The sequence below is a fragment of the Sciurus vulgaris genome, assembly GCF_902686455.1.
Source record: "Sciurus vulgaris genome assembly, chromosome: 13".
NCBI lineage: Eukaryota > Metazoa > Chordata > Mammalia > Rodentia > Sciuridae > Sciurus > Sciurus vulgaris.
In genome coordinates this window covers 50,812,835-50,835,833 of record NC_136474.1, presented here as the reverse complement: position 1 = coordinate 50,835,833, position 22,999 = coordinate 50,812,835, and the positions used below count along the sequence as shown (strand labels likewise).

The 22,999-nt window shown below is 37.9% G+C and overlaps 1 protein-coding gene across 7 annotated transcripts in view; it reads left to right on the top strand.

Annotated features, from left to right (window-relative positions):
- OSBPL1A (oxysterol binding protein like 1A) overlaps window positions 1-22,999 on the top strand; it is a 200,196-nt gene that overhangs the window by 164,358 nt on the left and 12,839 nt on the right. For all 7 annotated transcript variants that reach the window (XM_079108737.1, XM_079108736.1, XM_079108739.1 and 4 more), the window contains 5 exons: window positions 10,407-10,541; window positions 12,159-12,256; window positions 13,119-13,301; window positions 17,394-17,501; window positions 18,594-18,683. In XM_079108737.1, the coding sequence (XP_078964863.1) occupies window positions 10,407-10,541; window positions 12,159-12,256; window positions 13,119-13,301; window positions 17,394-17,501; window positions 18,594-18,683 (614 nt within the window). The remainder of the gene's footprint in view (window positions 1-10,406; window positions 10,542-12,158; window positions 12,257-13,118; window positions 13,302-17,393; window positions 17,502-18,593; window positions 18,684-22,999) is intronic.

Below are 22,999 nucleotides of genomic sequence, written 5' to 3'. Positions count from 1 at the left end.
TCTCCTCCAGGCGTGTGTCCTCCAGAGCCTAAGGCATCCTCCAGCAAGGCTCACCATCTCTCTCATCCACTTCCACATATATGCACATTTTGCTTTACTTGTTTCCAAAAAGCACATAGAGACTCAGGTTTCCCAAACTGATGGCATACTTCTTTTCTTCTTCCAATGTGTTTTGGATGTGATTATGTTACCAACATGTTAGATTATACTCCAGGAAATAAATACTTTATGTAATTGGAATTCAATCCTAAATCTCTTGGTGGTTAAAGCTTCTAAACAAATTCCCAGCTCCTTTGAACTAATAGCGATGTTGGCTGATTGTTAGAAGCCTTTGTTCCTTATTTCCTTACTTCTATTGTCCTTTTGCTGAAAGACTCTTTAATCCCATAGCCCAGGTCTAGTGTTTCCCTTATTTTCTTCCTTCTCTCCAGCCTTTGCTCTAGGGCTTTCTCTGCAGGGCTGATCTAGAGATCAAGTCATGGGTGTACATGCTAACTGACTGTGGAAACTAGGACCAGGACCTAGGGGCAAGATTTGAGTAGGTACTCACACCCAGGGACATGCCAGCACCAACCTTGTGTTTTTTAATAGAAGTTTAGTGCTGAATTATTGTAAAAGAAGACAAATGTCAGCTACATGCCAAATACTGACTGTCAGCTATGTGCTGAAGGTGTTGAGCATCCAGTGGAATCCAGATAATGACAGATTTGATTGCTACCATAGTTCTTTTGAAGAAATACATGCGCAAGCTATTTTTCAATGGGTGAAAAGTTATCATTCTCTTTTCCCCTGTAACTCATATTTCCATTCCTTATTTCCCATAGAATTTATTTTTTTTTTATTTTTTTGGTTGTCAATGGACCTTTATTTATTTTTTTCTATATGGTGCTGAGAATGGAACCCAGTGCCTCACACGTGCTAAGCAAGCACTCCACCACTGAGCCACAACCCCAGCCTTTCCATAGAATATTATCCTAACTCATTTTTATATCTCTGAAGGTTTTTTATTGACTATCACAAAAAAGCATAAAAATTAAGATTCATAAATTTGTATCTTGACCTTAAGACTTTAGTACTAAAAGGTTCTTTGCATCATTATTCTTATAAATTTTAGAATATGAGTGATCAAGACTGCAAACACAAATTCATGAAAACATTAACATAAAAGGTAAAATGCTATTTATGTATTAGTAAAAAGCTTTTTTTTTTTTTCTGTTACATTTAGATATGAGATGCTTGTCACTTCCTGCTAGAATGAGACAGGGTTTTCAATAATAATTACATTCTTGCTTTCTTCTGTTCTTGCTTTCTTAATAGAGGTAGAATTGAAAACCCTTGCTCACATTAATAGACAGATGGGAGTAGGAGTTTTGTGGGCTTTTTAATATTTAGCAGTGTCGTTCAGTTCTTTGACCCCTTCCCATCTACATGCCAAAAATCAGATTGTTATCAAAAATAATTTTTTATAATCTGTAAGCTGACAACTCAATTAAACTTCTTTCATTGGTTTAAGAAATTTTTATGAAAACCCCTAACTTGGAGATGGTTTTATTCCCTTTCATTACACTCAGGGACTTCATGTGACATGTACCAGGAAGCTCTATTGGGGCTCTCAGATCTTGACTCTTGCTGTTGTTTCCTTTCACTTGTTTATACCTTACAGTATTAAGAAGGGTTTGAGAAAATTGAAATATTTTTTGCTGAAGTACACCTTTGCCAATATAATATTTTTTGATGAAATGCTTTTATCTCACCATGAACTTTACAATATTTCCCTCAAAACTCTGAATCTGGCTCATTCACTTGATGCAGAATGTCCACCATATAACCACAGGCCCAGACCTCACACCCACAAGTGCCACCAGCTCAGAGTGCCTGTCAGACAGGTGTGATGCTATTTTTAGATTTAAATAAATATGTTAGTGTATGTCACTGTGACAACTGCCCCATTCTTGAATTCTAATTCTAGATATAGCACTAGATAAGACTTGAAGCTTGGCCAAGTCTGGTATGTTATAAATACTGACTTGAGAGACAGGACGGAAGAAGCAAGGTAAAACAAAATTTGGCATCACCACCATCCTACTCTGTAGTCATCTAAAATTAGAATATCCCAAAACAGGGCACACTGGCCAGAAAAACCTTGTTTATAATGTTCTTTCCCTTAATTGAAATGGGGAGACTGTGAAATTCCAATATAATCAATGTGCCTTGTGTAAAAGATGCTTCACTGATGTAGTACTATGCTTTGAAACCTCTTTCATTTGGTTGCTCTGCTATAATTCAGGATGATAACAGTGTGTCTTGTCTTTTCTTTTTTTTTTAAGTAAAGTGGACCAAGAGGCTTAGCATGGAAGCTGAGTGCGGACGCAGTCCTAGACCAGCCAGTATTTAGGAAAGTGTGTGTGTCAGGCTGAGTGTCTGAAAGTGGATTTCCATAAAACCACAAATGCCACAGGAAGACTGATCCAGTGCAAAGTTTCTACCAGGGCTTCCCTTGTCCTTCCACATTCCTTTCTAGCAGATGTCCAACCTTAGGTTTGATGCCTCCAGCAGGAAGGTTCATACCACCTCCCAGTTCTGAAACCATTCAGCTGATAGGAAGAGTAGGGAAGGAATAGCTTTATATTTGTTACCTTTTGACTCCTTTGTGTGTGTATGTTTGTTCATGCGCACACTTTTCTTCCGTTTTTCTACTGGTTGCACCAAGGTATGATTTATACATGTCCCTTTCCTGTTTTATAGTATCTTTGTTTCTGTGTCATGTCTTCTACTCATCTGTCATGTCCCTACTGAACTAATCCGGAAGAGCTGAGATGCACTGGTGTAAACAGCAGCAGAAGACATTAGGGCAGAAGGCTTTATTTAACTCTTCATTCTGAGTTTCCCTGGAGTGCCTTGCAGTGTCTTAATGTGACTGTTTGGGATATAATCAGTATTCAGAAGGCAATACTCTCACCCAATAAGAAACTACTGGATGCTAGACATCTTATGCTACTCAATACCCCTCCCTCCCCGTTCTGCATGGTGAAGAGATAGTTGACCCTCCAAGGCACTTAAATATAAGGAAGGTGAATTTTTACTGCCTCTGCAGCTATGGGAGGCAGAGGTGTTGTGGAGGAAGGATCCTATGCCACCTTCATCTTGAAGATGCCTTCCAACGAACAGCCAAGGCTGCTGCCAGTACCTGACTGTGCATGAGTGAAGAGTCCATGAGTCCACTGATTGCTCAGGTCACAGTCCTGGATGAGCACACATGCCCACCAGTGGCTGCCTGGGCCACAGAGCAGATAGCAGCCTAACACCTGAGTGTTGAAGAGAAAGCCTAACACTTTCTCTTCAAAACATAGGTCTTAAGTATTTGCACATTTGGAGGTTAAAATGGCAGACTTTACAGGTAGGGAATACCTTCCATTTCAGTTGAGCTCAAACTTAGCCTTGTTTTCTGGTTATTTACATAGTGCTCAAGCAGGCTTCTCTGTTTTTCTTCAGTTTGTCAGCTGATGAGAAGTTGCAATTCAGAGTTTTTTCAGTTTCATCATTGGTTGCTATTAATTTGCATGGATAAATTTAAACTTTGCTTTTAGCTGGGTCACAAGGTAGAATTGCTTGGCATAAATATTTAATTTTTCCAGCTGACCGAAGCTCTCAGTGATAAAAGTATTCTAGCTAACGTTTCTTCCTGAAGCTTGACCTTCATAATAAGCACCTTCTTTCTTTTCCTATTACTGGAATATACACACATGCTAATTAGTTGTATACAATATCTAGGGAATTCGACACCAGATTTCATTGGAGTCAACATAGCAGTGGTGTGCCTGTGAATTTCAGATGGTCTAAGAGGGAGGAAAATAAAATGCACTTTTTTTGGGGGGCACTAGTAAAAATTGAATCCAGGGGTTGCTTTACAACTGAGCTACATCCCCAACCCTTTTTATTTTGAGAGAGTGTCTTGCTAAGTTGCTGAGGCTGGCCTCAAACTTGGGATTCTCTTGCCTCAGCCTCCTGAGATGCTGGGATTACAGGTGTGTGCCACCACCTCTAGCAATCAAATGTTCTTTTTATCACAAAATTTTTCTTTATCTATTTAGAGATCTTTAAATTTAGCCAATTAAAATAATTGTAAGATTGTTTACAAATACAGATGACAAAATCAATAATGTTGCAAGACAGTTGCTTTAAAATAGCAACCGACTATTTTAAGAGGTTGTGGTTGTTTTTATGGTAGCTGGAGTTATGTATGTTCATTCTCTCCAGCCTCTTTCCCTCTGTTATTTGGCCCACTTTGTGCATTTGTTTCTTTAAATGCTTATATTCTGACTCACTAAAGTAAATCAACAAGGTATTTAAATCATTGTGTCTTAAAAAATTTTATTCAAAGAACATTTTAGAATTTTAGATTCTTTTATTTGTTTGATTATTTTATTTTATTGGTACTTGGGATTGAACCCAGGCATGCTTTGCCCCTGAGCTACATCCCAGTCCTTTTTATTTTTTGAGACAGTGTCTCCTGAATTTGCTGAGTCTGGCCTTGAACTTGTGATCCTCCTCTCACAGCTCCTAAATCACTGGGATTATAGACATGTGCTACTGTGTCTGACTTTTAGGAGCTTTTAGATAACTAAAAAACAAATCTACCCATTGAACACCGAATTGATGATAAACTCGTATTCTTCATGCCTTGGTCTCCAGAGTTCACACTGGAGAGCCCACTGTGCGATGATCGAACCCAGAATCTTGCACATGCTAGGACAGGTGCTCTGCACTGATCTCCTCCCACCAGCAACCATTTACTTGTAACTCATGTAAGGCCTGGACAGCCAGTGTTGAGCAGCCTGTGGCTACTAGACCTTTCCTGTTCCATTCTGTGGTTTTTGTTTTCCCATGAAGATATAGGTGAAGAAATGGCAACAAATGCAGCATTGCTTCTGAGTTGCAAGATGAAGTCCCTAGGTCAGGATTCCTGAGAAAACCAAGCAAACCCTTCTGATGGAAGCAACTCCGGTCCTATTGATCCACCATAACCAGGAAGGGCTTAAGTACTTAAAGCACCCCCAGTGCATCTCTTATTTCCTCAGTGAGTATTTTCTAGTCCTTAGTGTTTCTCAGGGAAAAAAAAAAAGTCCAGAAATAAACTTAGAGGTAAAGTTACTCTTTATTCCTTCAATAAATAAATCCTTTAAATTCTTTTAAGATATATCTGTTGTTCTCAACAAAGTGAAATGCAGAACACAGGAAGAGCTGAGCTGGAAATGATATAGTTGCTATCATATTCTGGTCAAGGGACAGCTGCCACCAGAATCTAGTCACCTACACCTGCTGTCCTGGGGTGTAGATCCCTCCTGGCTGACGTGAGGAGCATTCACACTTTACCTCACCTTCTCCCCATGAGTTCTTCAGAACTCATAAGCATGCTGCTGTCTTGAGTAGCTTTCCAATAGCTCTTTTGGCCCAGGGATGAGGCAAAGCATCTCAGCCTTTGACACCTCCCTGCTCCATGCAACCCTGAGGTCACAGGGATCGTTTATGCTAGCTAATGAAAATAGCTAGCATTTATTGCTTACCTCACATATGCCTGCCACTCTCTAGTGTTTTATATGAGTTTATCTAATCTTTATGAGCCCTAGGAGGTGTGTAATGAATTTATCTCCACTTTGGGGAGAGACTAGGGACTTGCACTTGGCCACACAAGCAAGTAGGTAATAGAACTAGGATTTGAATGTGGGGAGTTTGATCTCAGAACCCATTTTTTCCCACTGTTTTTCAATTACAATAAAATAGATGTAACATAAAATTTACCATCTTAAGTGGCATTAAGTGCAGTTACATTGCTGTGTTACCATTACTGTCACTCACCCATGGAAATAAAATCAACAAAACTAAAACTAAAACTGTAACCATTAACACCAATGCCCTTTTCCCTTCCCAGCCCCTGACGGCCACCATTCTGCTTTCTGTTCAGAGCCCATTCTGTCAACCACATTGCTTTTCTATCTTTGTAACTTCGGAGCAGACTAACCTGAGTGTATTTTGCTGCTCCCTTTTTCCCACCACACCGCTCTCCTGTGGCTCTTCCTTTGTCTGTGCTGTGATTAGCATAAACATACATGCATATGTTGCAGGGTGGACCAGCTTCTGGGGATTGAAGTTGTTGTCTTCTTGATCCTGTTCCTTTTTTGTTCTGAAATGGTTAGGTTTTAAAGTAACATCTCTTGCTTTACCCTTGATTAGAAGAGCAGCACCTGTTAATTTTAGAGGATTTAGAAAATACAGAATATAGCATAAAGGAAATAAAGATTCCCTATACTGCCAAACCCTGGAGAAACCCATTGTTAATGTTTTAGTGCTATAGTCTTCTGGTATGTGTTTCTGTGTCTGTAAACATGTATTTATCAAAACTAGAACATGTTACTTTTTGAACATATTCATTGTAGCCTATATCTTCCAGGTTTGGAAGTTTGTTTAGAATGAAAACTAAAATCACAACAAATTTTGAAGTGTAAATAATTGACAAAAACAGTCTAAAATGCTTTTATTTTGTACTTTTTTGGGATTGTATACTCTTATCATATGACAGTGACTGTATGATATATACTATAGCAGAATTAGATAATTTCCTCAAGTAGTATTGCTCAAATTTTTTTTTTTTTTTGTACTGGGGATTGAACCCACTGAACCCATGTTTATAGTCTTTTTATTTTTTATTTTGAGAACACGGTCTTGCTAAGTTTCTGAGGCTGATCTTGAACTTGCAATCCTCCTGTGTCAGTCTCCGAGTTGCTGGAATTATCGGCATGCACAACTGTGCCTGGCTAAAATCATAGTTTTAAGATTCACACTTGGTGGTGTATGTTCATGTAATGACTTGCGTCCAATATTGTAATATAATATAGCATTTTTGCTGCCTTAAAAGTCCTCTGGGCTCCACCTGCTCATTCCTCCATCCCTGGTAACCACTGATCTTTTCACTGTCTTCAGTTTTGCCTTTTCCACAATATCATATAGCTGGAACCATGGGGTGTGTAGCCTTTTCAGGTTGGGCTTCCTTTACTTCATGACGTGCATTTAAGTTTCTTCAAGATCTTTTCATGGCTTGATAGCTCATTTCTGGTTAGTGCTGAATAGCATCCTAGAAGTAACCTACTTCTTAACTTAGAATTTCACCATGTTAAAAATTGTGCATCAATAAACAGACTCTTTTGTCTTCAAGGAGCTTGTAGTCCAACAAAGGCAACAGGGGAGGCACCAAGCTATGTGGTAACTGCCTGAAAGAAATAGACATGGTGGGCAATGGGAATATAAATCTGTATTTGGACCAGGCGCACTAACAGCATACCCTGTCTCCTTAAGGTGATGAAGATGTAGGCAGGGCATAAGATACCACCCCTTTCGGCTGGAATTGTATTGCTCTACGGTTAGCTAGATAAACTGGATAGTACCCATGATATAACACTAAGTAATATAATGTAATATATGATTAAATTCTAGTTCTGAGCAATAGATTCTGTTACCTAAGAAGGTGGAAGGAGTAGGAAGTCAATGAGTACTTGAAGAAGAAAGACTTGGACTAGGCCTGGAAATCTGTCTGGGCTATAGGGAATTAAAGGAAGAGAGAAAGGCATTCCAGGTCAGGAGTGGCTGGGATGGGGCTTACAATCCAGTGCCTGGCAAGTAGTAGGTATTTAATTAAATATTTGTTTAATGAGAATGAACATGACTGAACAGATTGAAAGTTGTATTCCTCTTTTAATATCTGTCTTTGATATTAAAGGAAATTCTGACTTTGGGCTAATAATGTAGCACCATTTTAGAGTACTTGCCTGGCATTTGTGAGACCTTGAGTTCAATCCCTTGTATTTTACACACACAGATACACACGCACACACACACACACACACACGGGAGTGGCAAAGCTTATGTGGAACACATCCAGCTTGGTACTATTTAAAAAATCTAAGTGAGCATGCTTTGACCTAGAAATCCCACTTAGAGAAATCTGCTTTAAAGCCATATCTACCTGTGTTTTGAGAAATGTATAAATAATTCATGGTATATCCATATACAGACTTTGTCTTAAATCTCACAAACACAGCATTTACTAATGTGCACAGAAGTGGTCTAAGTGCTTTGTAAACATTAGTCTTACAGTGATGCTTTCTGGAAGATGCTATTATAATAGTACCATGTTATTGATGAAAAAAATGACACAGAGTTGAACCTGGTCAAAATCACACAGTCCATAAATGAAGGTAGCAGTGGAACTAATTTGGTTTGATGGTCTTAACATTGCACCATCCATCAGTTAACCAAGAACTTGATAGACACAATGTGCATTCCTTCCATGTGCATAAGACACCCCTCCAAGCAGTGTGATGGTCACTACATAGAGCTGATGCCATGCTTTAATAAACAAAGCTCTCTCTCTTCCCTCCTCTTCTGCCCCCTCATAAATGCATATAGGCATCTAAAACTGTTGCTGGTGCTGTACCTCTGGATAGAGGAATGGGAAAGGGAAATGAAGAGGCATTTTTATGTTTTTACTTTTATATTATTATTTTGTTTTTGTTGCAGATGGACACAATACCTTTTTTATTTATTTATGTGGTATTGAAGATCAAACCCAGTGCCTCACACTTGCCAGGCAAGCACTGTACCACTGAGCCACAACCCCAGCATATTATTAAGTTTTATGTTACAAGTTATATATTCCTCTATGTTCATTTTTTAAAAACGGGGAGGGAGGGAGACCAATATAGGTATTTTTTAAGTAGAAGAGAAAGAATCTATGTCATCTCAAGACAAGCCCCGGTGATCCCAGCTTTCTTGACTTGTCCCCGACAGCAAATCTGGGTTTAATGAGCTCTTAGGGTATATATAGTTGAACCTTCTTCTCTTTCTCCTTATAGATTCCTGTTCTCCCTCACTAGTGAGGCAGCAGTAAATCTACCATGACTTTTAATTAGGTTGTCTGTTTTCTACAATATCTCATGGTAACAAATGAGCTTATTTTCTTTGAATGTAGTTGGTTACAGTTTGATGGTGATCACATTATTTTGTGTAGGTTGTTAAGAATGTGGACATGTGAGTGGGAGAGTCACAGCTGAGTCAGATGGCATTCAGCCTGGATTGCACCTCGGGACTGTTTTCTTGACCAAGTGAACTTGGCCAACAGGCTTCCTGAGAGAACTGATTCCCAAGGGAAGGGTAAATAATGGTAGGGAGAAGTTTAAGAAGATTATCAAAATATTCCGGAGACTACCAAGAGAAGTTTCTTACTTAATGAATTTTTTAAAGGCCTTCATGATGTGGCCATGAACGATAGAGTTGGAAGAGTGCAGGTTAGCTGCTGCCCAATCATTAAAAGGGCAGACAGAATTGAAAACTATTCTTAAAATGTAGATAACCTTGTAGGACCCTATTCCACAATTATACTAGAGTGCTATGCTCAGAAAAGCCCAACATTGTTTGCCAAAATGTCTCAAGTTTCCTTCAGAAAACTACCCACAAAAATGGCCCATGTGGCCTATCTTTACACAGCCCACAGTGAAAAGATAAACTTAGGCACATTGAAATTTTAATGAGTTTATTTGAGCAGACAGTATTTGACGACTCAGGTACCCTGGGTTTCAAGTGGTTCAGCACTCCACCAAGGGAGTGGGAAGGAGAAGTTTTACAAGGTGTTCTCTGAGGGAACGAGACAAAGAAAATAGATTTGATTGGCTAAAATGCAACATTGCTAACTGGAGGTGAGTTTGGCAGTTTCAGATTCGTTAAATCCTAGGTTTACATCGAGTTGGGTTTCAGTTTGCCTGTGTAGGGAACCAAGGCACTGGAATGACCTCAGCGTCATAGCCCCCTGATTAATTACCATCTATGTGAAGAATTTTGCTGTTTGTGTCCCTGTCACGTCACGCAGTTCTAGTCTAAGGCAGGGTCCTCATAGTCATCAGCTCATGTTCATCACTAGGTAGTGTGCTCCATGAAACAAGGAGAATTGGTTATTCTTATTTGTTTTGGTACTGGAGATTGAAACGGGTGCTCCACCACTGAACTACATCCCCAGCCTTTTGTATTTTTTAATCTTGAGGCAGGGTCTCTCAGTTGCTGAGGCTAGCCTCAAACTTGAATCCTCCTGCCTTGGCCGAGTAAATTGCTGAGACTATAGTTGTGCACACTGTGCCCAGTCCAAGGAGAGTGTTTGGGTTGTGTTTGTATTTCCTTATGCTGTTCAGTATACTTTGTGTTGTAAAGTATCCTGGAAGGATGTGTGAAATTGAACTGACATTAGTTAAATTTTGTGGGTTGGGCTTTTCTTTTCCTTTACAGGAAAATGTTATGTAAAGACTTCAGCAGGTAAGTTCGCTGTACCTATTGTACATAATGGTTTTACTTTTCTCATTAAACAGGAACTGTCCAAGATCACGATGCCAGTTATATTTAATGAACCTTTGAGCTTCCTACAACGACTTACTGAGTATATGGAGCATACTTACCTCATCCACAAGGCCAGTTCATTTTCTGATCCTGTGGAAAGGATGCAGGTGTGTGTCAAGCACTAGAAAAGACTTAAATCTTCTCCCTCCTCTTTTTCCTAATCCTCTACCACATACACCACACACACACATCTCCCCACTTGGGAAGTATTCTCAAAGCTTACCCACTATATTTGGAGAGTCCTTTGTGTCCTTTCCCCACTTCCTGTCCTCTGGTGAGTTTTACCATAGTGAAAGACCAGTGGGAATTTTAAGAGAAGCAGAAGATGGTCACAACCACACCTGGATATTGGAAGCTGTTTCTGGGTCTTCATTTTGGAAAGTAGCATTTTCTTTTTGTTTTGGGAGAGAGGGGTGGCAGGGCGGTACCAGGGATTGAACCAATGGATGCTTAACCACTGAACCACATCCCCAGCCCTTTTTTATATTTTTTTAAATTTAGAGACAGGGTCTCTCTAAGCTGCTTAGGGCCTGCTAAGTTGTTGAGGCTAGCTTTGAACTTGCAATCCTCCTACCTCAGCCTCCTGAGCCACTGGGGATTACAGGCATTCGTTACCACTCCCAACTAGAAAGTAGCATTGTGTTAGGGGGACAAAAATCCAACATTATTTTTCTTTCATGTTTTCTTAAGGAGTTTCTAAGAGGGAGTGAACACACACATGAGCCATATATTTATGTGTTTATGCCTGTGTGTATATACAAAAGACAGCAAGGAATTGAACCTTTTTTTCCTCTCTCGCGTTGGGGATGGAGCTCAAGGCCTCTTGCATGCTAGGCAAGTGCTCCACCACTGAGCTACATTGCTATCCCAGGACTTGAACGTTCAAGTTTTCTTTCAAATAGAAGATTTTTATGTGATACATGTGGGTGGATAAGTGATACAGGCAAGATACAGTAGACATCTTCTTCAACCAAAGCCATGGCATTCTGAACTGAATCTTAACCTCATTAGCTTTGGCAATGTTTATTTTACATCTCTTTTTCCTCATTTCTAAAAGTGTTGTACAGTCAATCATCCAAATTCATGGGTTCTGCCTCTACAGATTCAGTCAACCTCAGATCCAAAGTATTTGAAGAAAAAACCTGAATATGTACATTATTTCAATGTCATTATTTCATAATAATGTTATTATTATGTACATTATTTCATTGTCATTACTTCATAAACAATACAGTACAACAGCTATTTACATTGTTTAGGGTATTATGTCATCTAGCGGTGATTTAATGTACGTGGGAGGTTGTGTATAGGTGATATGTAAATACTGTGCCATTTAAAGACATGAGCATCCGCAGATTTTGGTATCCAAACAGGTTCCTGGAACCAGTACCCCTCAGATATTGAGGAACAGTTGTACTTTTAAAAAAATGATTATCTGTATTAAAATCAACTGGGTTTGAAAGATTGTGAAAAGTCTTGAGAGAATTTGTGGCACTCAGGGTGTTGTAAAAGCCACATTTGAGAATGACACTGTAAGAAGAGACTCAGTAATTTTCTGAATATCCGAGTTTCTATATTACATTTCTAGAAAGATATTAAAAATCCAGAGTAATTAAACTCCTCAAAATAATTTTGTTAGTTACTGTGTTCAGCACAATTTCAGTTCCTGAGAGCGTGAGAGAAAGTTGGACTATTTTTAACTTGTGTGATGCTCTGTCCCACAGTGTGTGGCTGCATTTGCTGTGTCTGCTGTTGCTTCTCAGTGGGAACGTACTGGAAAGCCCTTCAACCCACTTCTGGGAGAGACTTATGAATTAGTTCGGTGAGGTTTTTCACTGTTTCAGACAGATGTTGAATTTGCATGATTTACACAGCTTTTTAATAAAGAGGAAAGAGACATATTTTGAGCACTACCATATAATTCTGAATGACTGGAATAAGTTAACAATTCTGATGTTGAAACTTATTTTAGTATCTCAAAAATATTGAAACAGACATAAAATGTACCTTCATAAAAAGTAATTGTGAGGATTTTAGTGTTCCTGATGGCTTGGAATTATTCTCTCTCTCTTTTTTTTTCTAATGTAGTTATAAGGCATGATCAAGTTTTTAAAAATATATAATCATATAAAATATATTAGCATCAATTCATATAGTATTGCTGCCTTAAAGGCAGTTAATGTGTCTTCAAATGCAGTTCTATTTGCCTGTGTAGTCTGTGTCTTGTTTAAACACAGGAATTCATGTGACTTTAGTTTTCTTGTATAACCTTTTTCTTTGTACAAGTTTTATTACATTTATTCCTTAGGGGTTGGAAAGTAGAGACACTGTTTTTCTCTACCTTAATTTGAAAGAATTGATAAATTTTAAGTTTCAATGCATAATACTTCCTTTTCATACAAATCAACCAAATTCATGCGAGTGTTCTTTATTTTAATATGTTCAAGTAAATAGCATTAAAATTGTATCAAATTTAGTAGTTCCAGTGTATGCGTACAGTTATACCATTTCTCATATTAAATTGTTCTTTCATCAGGATGATGGTAATTACTTTGTCAAACATGTTTATTCAATATTTTAATTGCATTTTGATTGAAATGACAATAATGTAGACATTTAATGATAGAGTAATTACATTGTTGCCTTTCTTTTTTCTTTTCTTTTCTTTTTTTTTTTTTTTTAAGAGATGACCTTGGATTTAGACTCATTTCCGAACAGGTCAGTCATCACCCACCAATCAGTGCATTTCATGCAGAAGGGTTAAACAATGATTTTATCTTTCATGGCTCAATCTATCCCAAACTGAAGTTCTGGGGGAAGAGTGTAGAAGCAGAACCCAAAGGAACCATCACGTTGGAGCTCCTTGAGTAAGTTCTGATCAAGTCATTCAGCCCTTTCCATACATACCTACTTATATACGTACACACACGTACGCAGACCTGACCTCAATGTTCAAAGGCTGGAGAAAATGAAACAATCTTTGTAATTGCAAACTGTCTGCCTTTGTGTAAAGGAATTTATGAAGCATGGCCTTAGCCATCGTTAGTCAATCTGGGTGTGTATAAAATGTTTAACTTGATGTTTGACTATGGTGTTTGGGTCTTTTCTAAGATCAGTGGGATTAATCATTCTATGGCGGTTCTTATGACACAAGCTGTCTGTGTATCATGCTGCCCGTGTTTCGTTTAAAGACATTTCAAACTGAATTCGCCTTGAGAAATAATGAAATAACAATTGTGCGGCATTCATTAGCTATTAGTTAAGTTAGGAGTTCTATTCTTTTGCAAGATGAGCTTTAAATTCAAAGAAATATCCAGTAAAAGCAGAGTAAGTGCGCTCTGCCCTCTCCCTCCCACTGATTACCACTTGCAACCCTGAACTGAAGACAAGCAACAATCAAGGACTCTGAATGAGAATAAAGAAGGCAGATGAGGAAGAGAAACCAAATCCTGGAGACCAACATGGTAGTGAGATTCCTCCCCTTCCTCCTGGCTTACTGTCAGTGCATCAAGCTGTAATACTGGGCAGAGAAACTCTTTCTAATCAGAGGATCTAGAAAGATCCCTTGTAGATAGAGACAGAAAAATTCTATTTCCCAACCTTGTTCCATAATAAGTTGTAGGGCATGCATCTGCTTTCCCATAGAGGGTATGGCAACCACAGCCACACCAGTTCTGAAAACTCAGCAGAAGTTCTTCTTGGCCACAGGAACTAGATGAAGGGGTCCCTGTGGCCCAAAGAGTGAAGAGAATCCTTGTTACTTCTTTTCTCTTGCCTCCTTGTCCAAGAAGGCTTCATTGTGGGACGTAGAGGTAGAGTAGAGGCTCAGCCCGAGGAAAGGACCCTCATATCCAAGAGTGGAGGTTAAAGCACAGAGAGGAGGGAACTTGAGACAGGAAGAACCTTGAAAGCCTGCGTATGGTTTTCTAAGCCCATCCTTACACTCATGCATTGAAATGACCTGAAATGGCTCACCAAAGGCCTCAAGTTCTGAACACTGGTGTGGCCTCAGGCTCTGGTGGCTGCTTAGGAATGAATCTGAATAACACCAAAAGACTTTGAAAATTAAAACTAACACTGTAATCAAAGACCACAGAAAAAGGGACAGAACTTGTCACCTGAAACTATGTTAATTGCCTACTAAAACAGATCAGAATAGTCTTCTCCAGAAGTTTAAGAGGACACTGAGTCTCATAAATTCAAGTGTCCAGAATACAATCTAGAAGTATTTGGCATACCAAGAAACGGAAAAACCTTAACAACTCACAGTAAAAAAGGCACCCCAGAATGACCCAGATATTGAAATTTGCATCAAAAACTTTAAAGCAGCTGTTATAACTGTGCTTCCTGAGGTAAAGGTGAACATTCTCAAATGAAGAAATTGAAAGACATTCTTGCAAAGAATGGAAGTATTTCTGGACAATTTAGTACTGAAAAATATAGTATTGGAAATAGAGTAACCAGGACAAGTCAGTAGCACATTGGCAATGAAATACAGACTTGCTGTGCTAATACAGACTTGCTGGAAACTACAAGATACTAAAGAAAGTCATTAAAGGACACCTGAGTGATGGGGAGATATATTGTGTCTCAGTATATTCAGCAGCCTCATTATAGTAGCAGTTCTCCCTGGTTGGTCTATAAGCTGTCTGTATTAGCACAACCAGATCAAAATTCCTCGATGATTCTAATTTTATATGGAAAGGCAAAGAGCACAGCCAAAACAATTTTGAAAAGGGAAAACAAGGTTGATGGGCTCCCAGTACCCAGTTTGAAGACTTTAAAGCTCTCATAATCCAAACTTCATGGTATTGGCGACAAGTCTGACCACATACATTAGTGGAGCAGAGAAGAGTCCAGAAATTGACCCCACAGAAATATGATCAGTTGATTTTTGACAAAGGTGCAAGTTTGATGCAGTAAGAAGGGTAGTCATTTCCACAGTTGGTATGGGGACAAGTGCATATCTGTATGTTAAAAAAATGAAACTCAGCATATCTCACACTTTAAACTCAAAGTAGATCATGCACTAAAGTAAAACATAAAACTACAATGCTTTGGGAAGAAAATAGAAATTCTTAGGACTTTGGATTAGGCAAAGACATCATATGGATACAGTATCAAAAACACGATCGTAAAAGATAAAATAGTAATAACTAAGTTTATCTCTTTTGCTCTGTAAAGGAGACTATTCATAGTATGAAAAAACAAGGTATAGACCAGTCACAATTATTTACAAATCATATTTGAAAGAAAGGGTTTGTGTCCAGAATATATAAAGAACTCTGAAAACTCAACAATAAGAAACCACACAGAATGAAATTGGGCAAAAGATGTGAACAGATGCTTCACCATTAGATGTGGCTAGCAAATTAGCATAGGAAAAGATGCTCAATAACATTAATTAGAGAAATACAAATTAAAGCCATAATGAGATATGAGTACACAACTATCAGAGTGGCTAAAGACAAAATAATAAACTGACAGTACAAAGTGCTGACAAGGATGTATGGTAAACTAGAAATCTCATATGTTGTTGGTGGGAAATGTAAAATGGTAGGGTCACTCTCAAGACCAGTTTGGCTATATCTTATAAAGTTAACCATATGGTCACCACATGATTCAGTACTCCTACCTTAGAGAAAAGAAAAAGTATGTCTACACCAAAACCTTTGTATAGTCTTGTATAGTGCCATTATTCACAATCACCAAAACCTGAAAACCACTTAAAAGCCATTCACTGGGTGGATGGTAAAAGAAACGATGGCATATTCATACAGAGGAATACTACTCAGCAATAAAAAGAATGAATTACTGATACATAGAAGAACATAACTGAATGTATGCTACAAATTGAAGAAGCTAATCTTAAAAGATTATATACTATATCATTTTACTATGAGACATTCTGATAAAGAGAAAACTATTGTTTTGCAGAACAGATAAGATGTTTAGGGATTCAGGATGAATTAGAGGTTTGGGGATTAGGAATAGAGGAAGGTCTGACTGCATAAGGGAAGCATGAGCAAATTTGGGGGAAGTGATGGAGTTGTTCCATATTCTGATTGTGTTGGTAGTGATTACATAGATCTTTGTATGCATTAAACTCAGAACAGGACACCAACAAAAATTAATTTTTCCATACATAAAAATAAATTTTAAAAACACAGTACCTAAGGATACATGTACAAAGATGCAAAATAACAAGAGATATATAAAATTGGAGTTTATTCAGTTCCATGAGTTTTTTTTTTTTTTTTTTTTTTTTTGGTGAGCTGGCAGCTGCTCTTCTGCAATGCACCAAATAGACTCATTTTCTTTCCACCTCCAATTTAATTTTACTTTTCATATGTTTCAATAGCTTTTTGAGTGCATAAAATGATTATATACAGGTTGAGTATCCCTTTCCTGAAATGCTTGAGATCCAAAGTATTCTGGATTTTTGGAGTCTTTTGGATTTCAGAATGTTTGTGTAGATTTGATCAGGTGAATATCCCCAATATGAAAGTCCAAAATCTGAAATGCTTCAAAATCCAATTTGTTTGGGGCATTACGTTGGCACTCAAAATTTTTACATTTCAGCTTTTTGGATTAGAAATACTCAACCCATATATAGTTTATTTAGAGTTTGGTGGAAGAATTTTTTCTTATGTTTTTGTTTTCTTTTAAAACAATAGTTATATACAGTTGATACCTGTGTTACTGTGTTATATCAATAGTTTTTAAAGTCTTAAAACTTAGTTCCTTTGAGAAGCCTGGGAGATAGCTCAGTCAGTAGAGTGCTTGCCTTGCAAGCATAAGGCCCTGGATTTGATCCCCAGCACCACAAAAAAAAAAAAAAAAAAAAAAAAAAAAAGGAGCCTAATTTGTTATCCTGAGTAAAAGCATTTGAAACAAGTACACTGTTAAGCAAAATGACACTTTTCATTTATTTCTGTGGGTTTGGGTTTGTTTTTTAGGCACAATGAAGCATATACATGGACAAATCCTACCTGCTGTGTGCATAATATCATTGTGGGTAAACTCTGGATTGAGCAGTACGGCAATGTGGAAATCACAAACCACAAGTAAGGCACTTCAGGGTACTCACCTGTGTTGTCAGCTTCCACCAAACAGTTCCAGTGGACTTCATTAAAAAAAAAAAAAAAGGCGGGATGGAGGAGACAAAAGACTGTAGCAGTGCTATTGAAATAAAGAATCAGGCAGTAGGGCAGCAATATTGGTCAGTAGTTCCAGCTACTTGGGAGGTTGAGCCTGGAGAATGGTGAGTTTGAGGCCATCCTGGGCAACGTACACAATATAGTGAGAACCTGTTTCAAAACAAAAACAAAATCGGGCAATGTAACCCTTGAGTGCATAGAACCAATCCATTTAATGAATAGTGTTCATTAAAGTGTCTGATTAAAAGCCAGCTGCAGTGGCTCATGCCCGTAATCCCAGTGGCTGGGGAGGCTGAGGTAGGAGGGTCGCAAGTTTAAAGCCAGCCTCAGCAACTTAGCAAGGCCCTAAGCAACTTAGTGACAACTCTGGCTCAAGTTAAAAAATAAAAAGGGCTGGGGATGTGACTTAGTGGTTAAGCACCCCTGGGTGCAATTGCTGGTACAAAAAAAAAAAATCTTTCTGATTTAAGAAAAGCTGAATGAACTCTGAGCTTCCTCAACCCCTGCGAACCTTAATTCCAACCTCAGTTCATTCTTACGTTGTTTATTTTGTGTTATGTATATAGGGGAGCATAGGGTGAGGTGGGAGCAGTGTAAGAATTACTTTAAAAGTTTGAGTTCTACCTTGTGAACTTGGGCATTGAACCACTAAGCCACATCCTCAGCCCTTTTTGTATTATGTTTAGAGACAGGGTGTCACCGAGTTCTTAGTGCCTCATTTTTGCTGAGGCTGGCTTTGAACTCACAATCCTACTGCCTCAGCCTCCGGAGCCATTGGGATTACAGGCATGCACAACCACACCCAGCAGTTTGCTTATTCTTGATGAACCTCACCAACCTTTCCTTTATGGGTATAGTACTGATAGAGAATTAATCAATATCTATATGGAGCCTGGCCTATACAGAAAATCAGTAAGAAGCAATTAACTGCCAGAAAGATTACAGACTTACTATTCTGTAGTGTTAAATGGTAATCTGAACTTGATATTTCATTCCTAGGACTGGGGACAAATGTGTGTTGAATTTTAAGCCATGTGGCCTTTTTGGAAAGGAATTACACAAGGTTGAAGGCTACATTCAAGACAAAAGGTAAAGTTTCATTTTCATTTTATTTTATTTTTTATTTTTATTGTAAACAAATGGGATATATGTTGTTTCTGTTTGTACATGGAGTAACAGCCATACTATTTGCGTAATCATACATTTACATAGGGTAATGTTTGATTCATTCCGTTATTGTTTTCCTTCCCCCAACTCCTCCCACCCCTCTTTTCCCTCTATACAGTCCCTTCTTCCTCCATTCTTGCCACCCTCCCACCCCCCATTATGTGTCATCATCCACTTATCAGTGAGATCATTCGTCTTTTGGATTTTTGAGATTGGCTTATCTCACTTAGCATGATATTCTCCAGTTTCATCCATTTGCCTGCAAATGCCATAATTTTATCATTCTTTATAGCTGAGTAATATTCCATTGTATATATATATCACAGATTCTTTATCCATTCATCAATTGAAGGACATCTAGGTTGGTTCCATAGTCTGGCTATTGTAAATTGAGCAGCTATGAACATTGATGTGGCTGTATCTCTGTAGTATGCTGATTTTAAGTCCTTTGGGTATAGGCCGAGGTGTGGGATACCTGGGTCAAATGGTGGGTCCATTCCAAGTTTTCTAAGGAATCTCCACACTGTTTTCCAGAGTGGCTGCACTAATTTGCAACCCCACCAGCAATGTATGAGTGTACCTTTTTCCCACATCCTCTCCAACACCTATTGTTGCTTGTATTCTTGATAATTGCCATTCTAATTGGGGTGAGATAGAATCTTAGTGTAGTTTTGATTTGCATTTCTCTTATTACTAAAGATGGTGAACATTTTTTCATATGTTTGTTGATTGCTTGTAGATCTTCTGTGAAGTGTTTGTTCATATCCTTAGCCCATTTGTTGATTGGGTTATTTGTATTCTTGGTGTAGAGTTTTTTGAGTTCTTTATATATTCTGGAAACTAGTGCTCTATCTGAAGTATGATTGGCAAAGATTTTCTCCCACTCTGTAGGCTCTCTCTTCGCATTGCTGATAGTTTCCTTTGCTGAGAGAAAGCTATTTAGTTTGAATCTATCCCAGTTATTGATTCTTGCTTTTATTTCTTGTGCTATGGGAGTCCTGTTAAGGAAGTCTGATCCTAAGCCAACAAGGTGAAGATTTGGACCTGTTTTTCTTCTATAAGATGAAGGATCTCTGGTCTGATTTCAAGGTTCTTGATCCATTGTGAGTTGATTTTTGTGCAGGGTGAGAGATAGGGGTTTAGTTTCATTCTGTTGCATATGGATTTCCAGTTTTCCCAGCACCATTTGTTGAAGAGGCTATCTTTTCTCCATTGCATATTTTTGGCACCTTTGTCTAGTATGAGAAAATTGTATTTATTTGGGTTTGTGTCTGTGTCCTCTATTCTGTACCATTGATTTACCTGTCTATTTTGGTGCCAATACCATGCCGCTTTTGTTACTATTTCTTTGTAGTATAGTTGCAGTTCTGGTATTGCGATACCCTACCCCCTGTTTCATTCTTCCTGCTAAGGATTGCTTTAGCTATTCTGGGTTTCTTATTCTTCCAGATGAATTTCATGATTGCTTGCTCTATTTCTGTAAGGTACGTCATTGGGATTTTAATTGGAATTGCATTGAATCTGTATAGCACTTTTGGTAGTATGACCATTTTGACAATATTAGTTCTGCCTATCCAAGAACATGGGAGATCTTTCCATCTTCTAAGGTCTTCCTCAATTTCTTTCTTCAATATTTTGTACTTTTCATTGTAGAGATCTTTTACCTCTTTGGTTAGATTGATTCCCAAGTATTTTATTTTTTTTGAGGCTATTGCAAATGGGGTTGTTTTCCTCATTTCCCTTTCAGCCGTTTCGTCGCTTGCGTATAAAAATGCTTTAGATTTATGCATGTTGATTTTATAGCCTGTTATTTTGCTGAATTCATTGATGAGGTCTAGAAGTTTTCTGGAGGAGATTTTTGGATCCTATTCGTATCCCTTTAATTTCTTTAGTCTGCCTAATTGCTCTGGCTAGAGTTTCGAGGACAATGTTGAATAGAAGTGGTGAAAAAGGACATCCCTGTCTTGTTCCCGTTTTTAAAGGAAATGGTTTCAGTTTTTCTCCATTAAGAATGATGTTGGCCATGGGCTTAGCATAAATAGCCTTTACAATGTTCAGGTATGTTCCTACTATCCCTATTTTTTCTAGTGTTTTGAGCATGAAGGGGTGTTGTATTTTGTCGAACACTTTTTCTGCGTCAATTGATACAATCATATGATTCTTATCCTTAAGTCTATTGACATGATGAATTACGTTTATTGATTTATGGATGTTAAACCATCTTTGCATTCCAGGGACGAACCCCACTTGATCATGGTGCACAATTTTCTTAATATGTTTTTGGATACGGTTTGCCAATATTTTGTTAAGGATCTTAGCATCTAAATTCATCAAGGATATTGGTCTAAAATTTTCTTTCCTTAATATGTCTTTGCCTGGTTTGGGTATGAGGGTGATATTAGCTTCATAGAATGAGTTCGGTAGGGTACTCTCCTTTTCTATTTCCTGGAATACTTTGAGAACTATTGGAATGAGTTCTTCTTTGAAGGTCTTGTAGAACTCGGCTGAGAATCCGTCTAGTCCTGGGCTTTTATTGGATGGTAGATTTTTAATGGCTTCTTCTATTTCATTGCTTGATATTGATCTGTTTAAATTGTGTATGTCCTCCTGGTTCAGTTTGGGAGGAGCATATGTCTCTAGAAATTTGTTAATGTCTTCAGTAGTTTCTATTTTGTTGGAATACAGATGTTCAAAGTAGCTTCTCATTATGTTCTGTATCTCAGTGGTGTCTGTTGTGATATTTCCTTTTTCATCACGAATTTTAGTAATTTGAGTGTTCTCTCTCCTTCTCTTTGTTAGTGTGGCTAAGGGTTTGTCTATTTTGTTTACTTTCTCAAAGAACCAACTTTTTGTTTTGTCAATTTTTGAATTGTTACTTTTGTTTCAATTTCATTGATTTCAGCTCTGATTTTAATTATTTCCTGTCTTCTACTACTTTTGCTGTTATTCTGTTCTTCTTTCTCTAGGGCTTTGAGCTGTAACGTTAGGTCATTTAGTTGTTGACTTTTCATTCTTTTCTGGAATGTGCTCCATGCAATGAATTTTCCTTTTAGTACCACTTTCATAGTGTCCCAGAGATTTTGATGTGTTGTATCATTGTTCTCATTGACCTCTAAGAATTTTTTTATCTCCTCCCTGATGTTTTTTGTTATCCATGTTTCATTCAATAGCATATTATTTAGTCTCCAGGTGTTGGAGTAATTTCTGTTTTTTATTTTGTCATTGATTTCTATTCTCAGTCCATTATGATCTGATAGAACACAAGGCAGTATCTCTAATTTTTTGCATTTCCTAAGGGCTGCTTTGTGGCATAACATATGGTCTATTTTCGAGAAGGTTCCGTGTGCTGCTGAGAAGAAAGTGAATCCACTTGTTGATGGATGGAATATTCTATATATGTCTATTAAGTCTAGGTTATTGATTGTGTTATTGAGTTCTATGGTTTCTTTGGTTGGATTTTGTTTGGAAGATCTATCTAGTGGTGACAGTGGTGCGTTAAAGTCACCCAGAATTATTGTGTTGTGATCTATGTGATTCCTGAAATTGAGAAGGATTTGTTTGATGTACAGGGATGCACCATTGTTTGGGGCATAAATATTTACTATCATTATGTCTTCCTGATTTATGGTTCCCTTAAGCAGTATGAAATGTCCCTCTTTATCCCTTCTGAGTAACTTTGGCTTGAAGTCCACTTTATCTGATATAAGGATGGAAACCCCCGCTTTTTTACTGAGACCATGTGTGTGGTAGGTTTTTTCCCATCCTTTCACCTTTAGTCTGTGGTTGTCTTTTTCTATGAGATGAGTCTCTTGCAGGCAGCACATTGTTTCTTTTTAATCCATTCTGCCAATCTGTGTCTTTTGATTGATAAGTTTAGGCCATTAATGTTCAAGGTTATTATTGACATATGATTTGTATTCCCAGTCATTTGACTTATTTTTGGTTTTTAACTTGGCTTGGTTTCTCCTTTGAGTGGTTTTTTACTAAGGTAGTTCCTCCCTTTCCTGACCTACATTGTTGTTTTTTTCATTTCCTCCTCATGGAATATTCTGTTGAGAACATTCTGTAGTGCAGGCTTTCTATTTGTAAATTCTTTTAACTTTTGTTTATAATGGAAGGATTTTATTTCATCTTCAAATCCGAAAGTTAGTTTTGCTAGGTATAGGATTCTTGGTTGGCAACCATGTTCTTTCAGAGCTTGAAATATGTTGTTCCAGTCCCTTCTAGCTTTTAGAGTT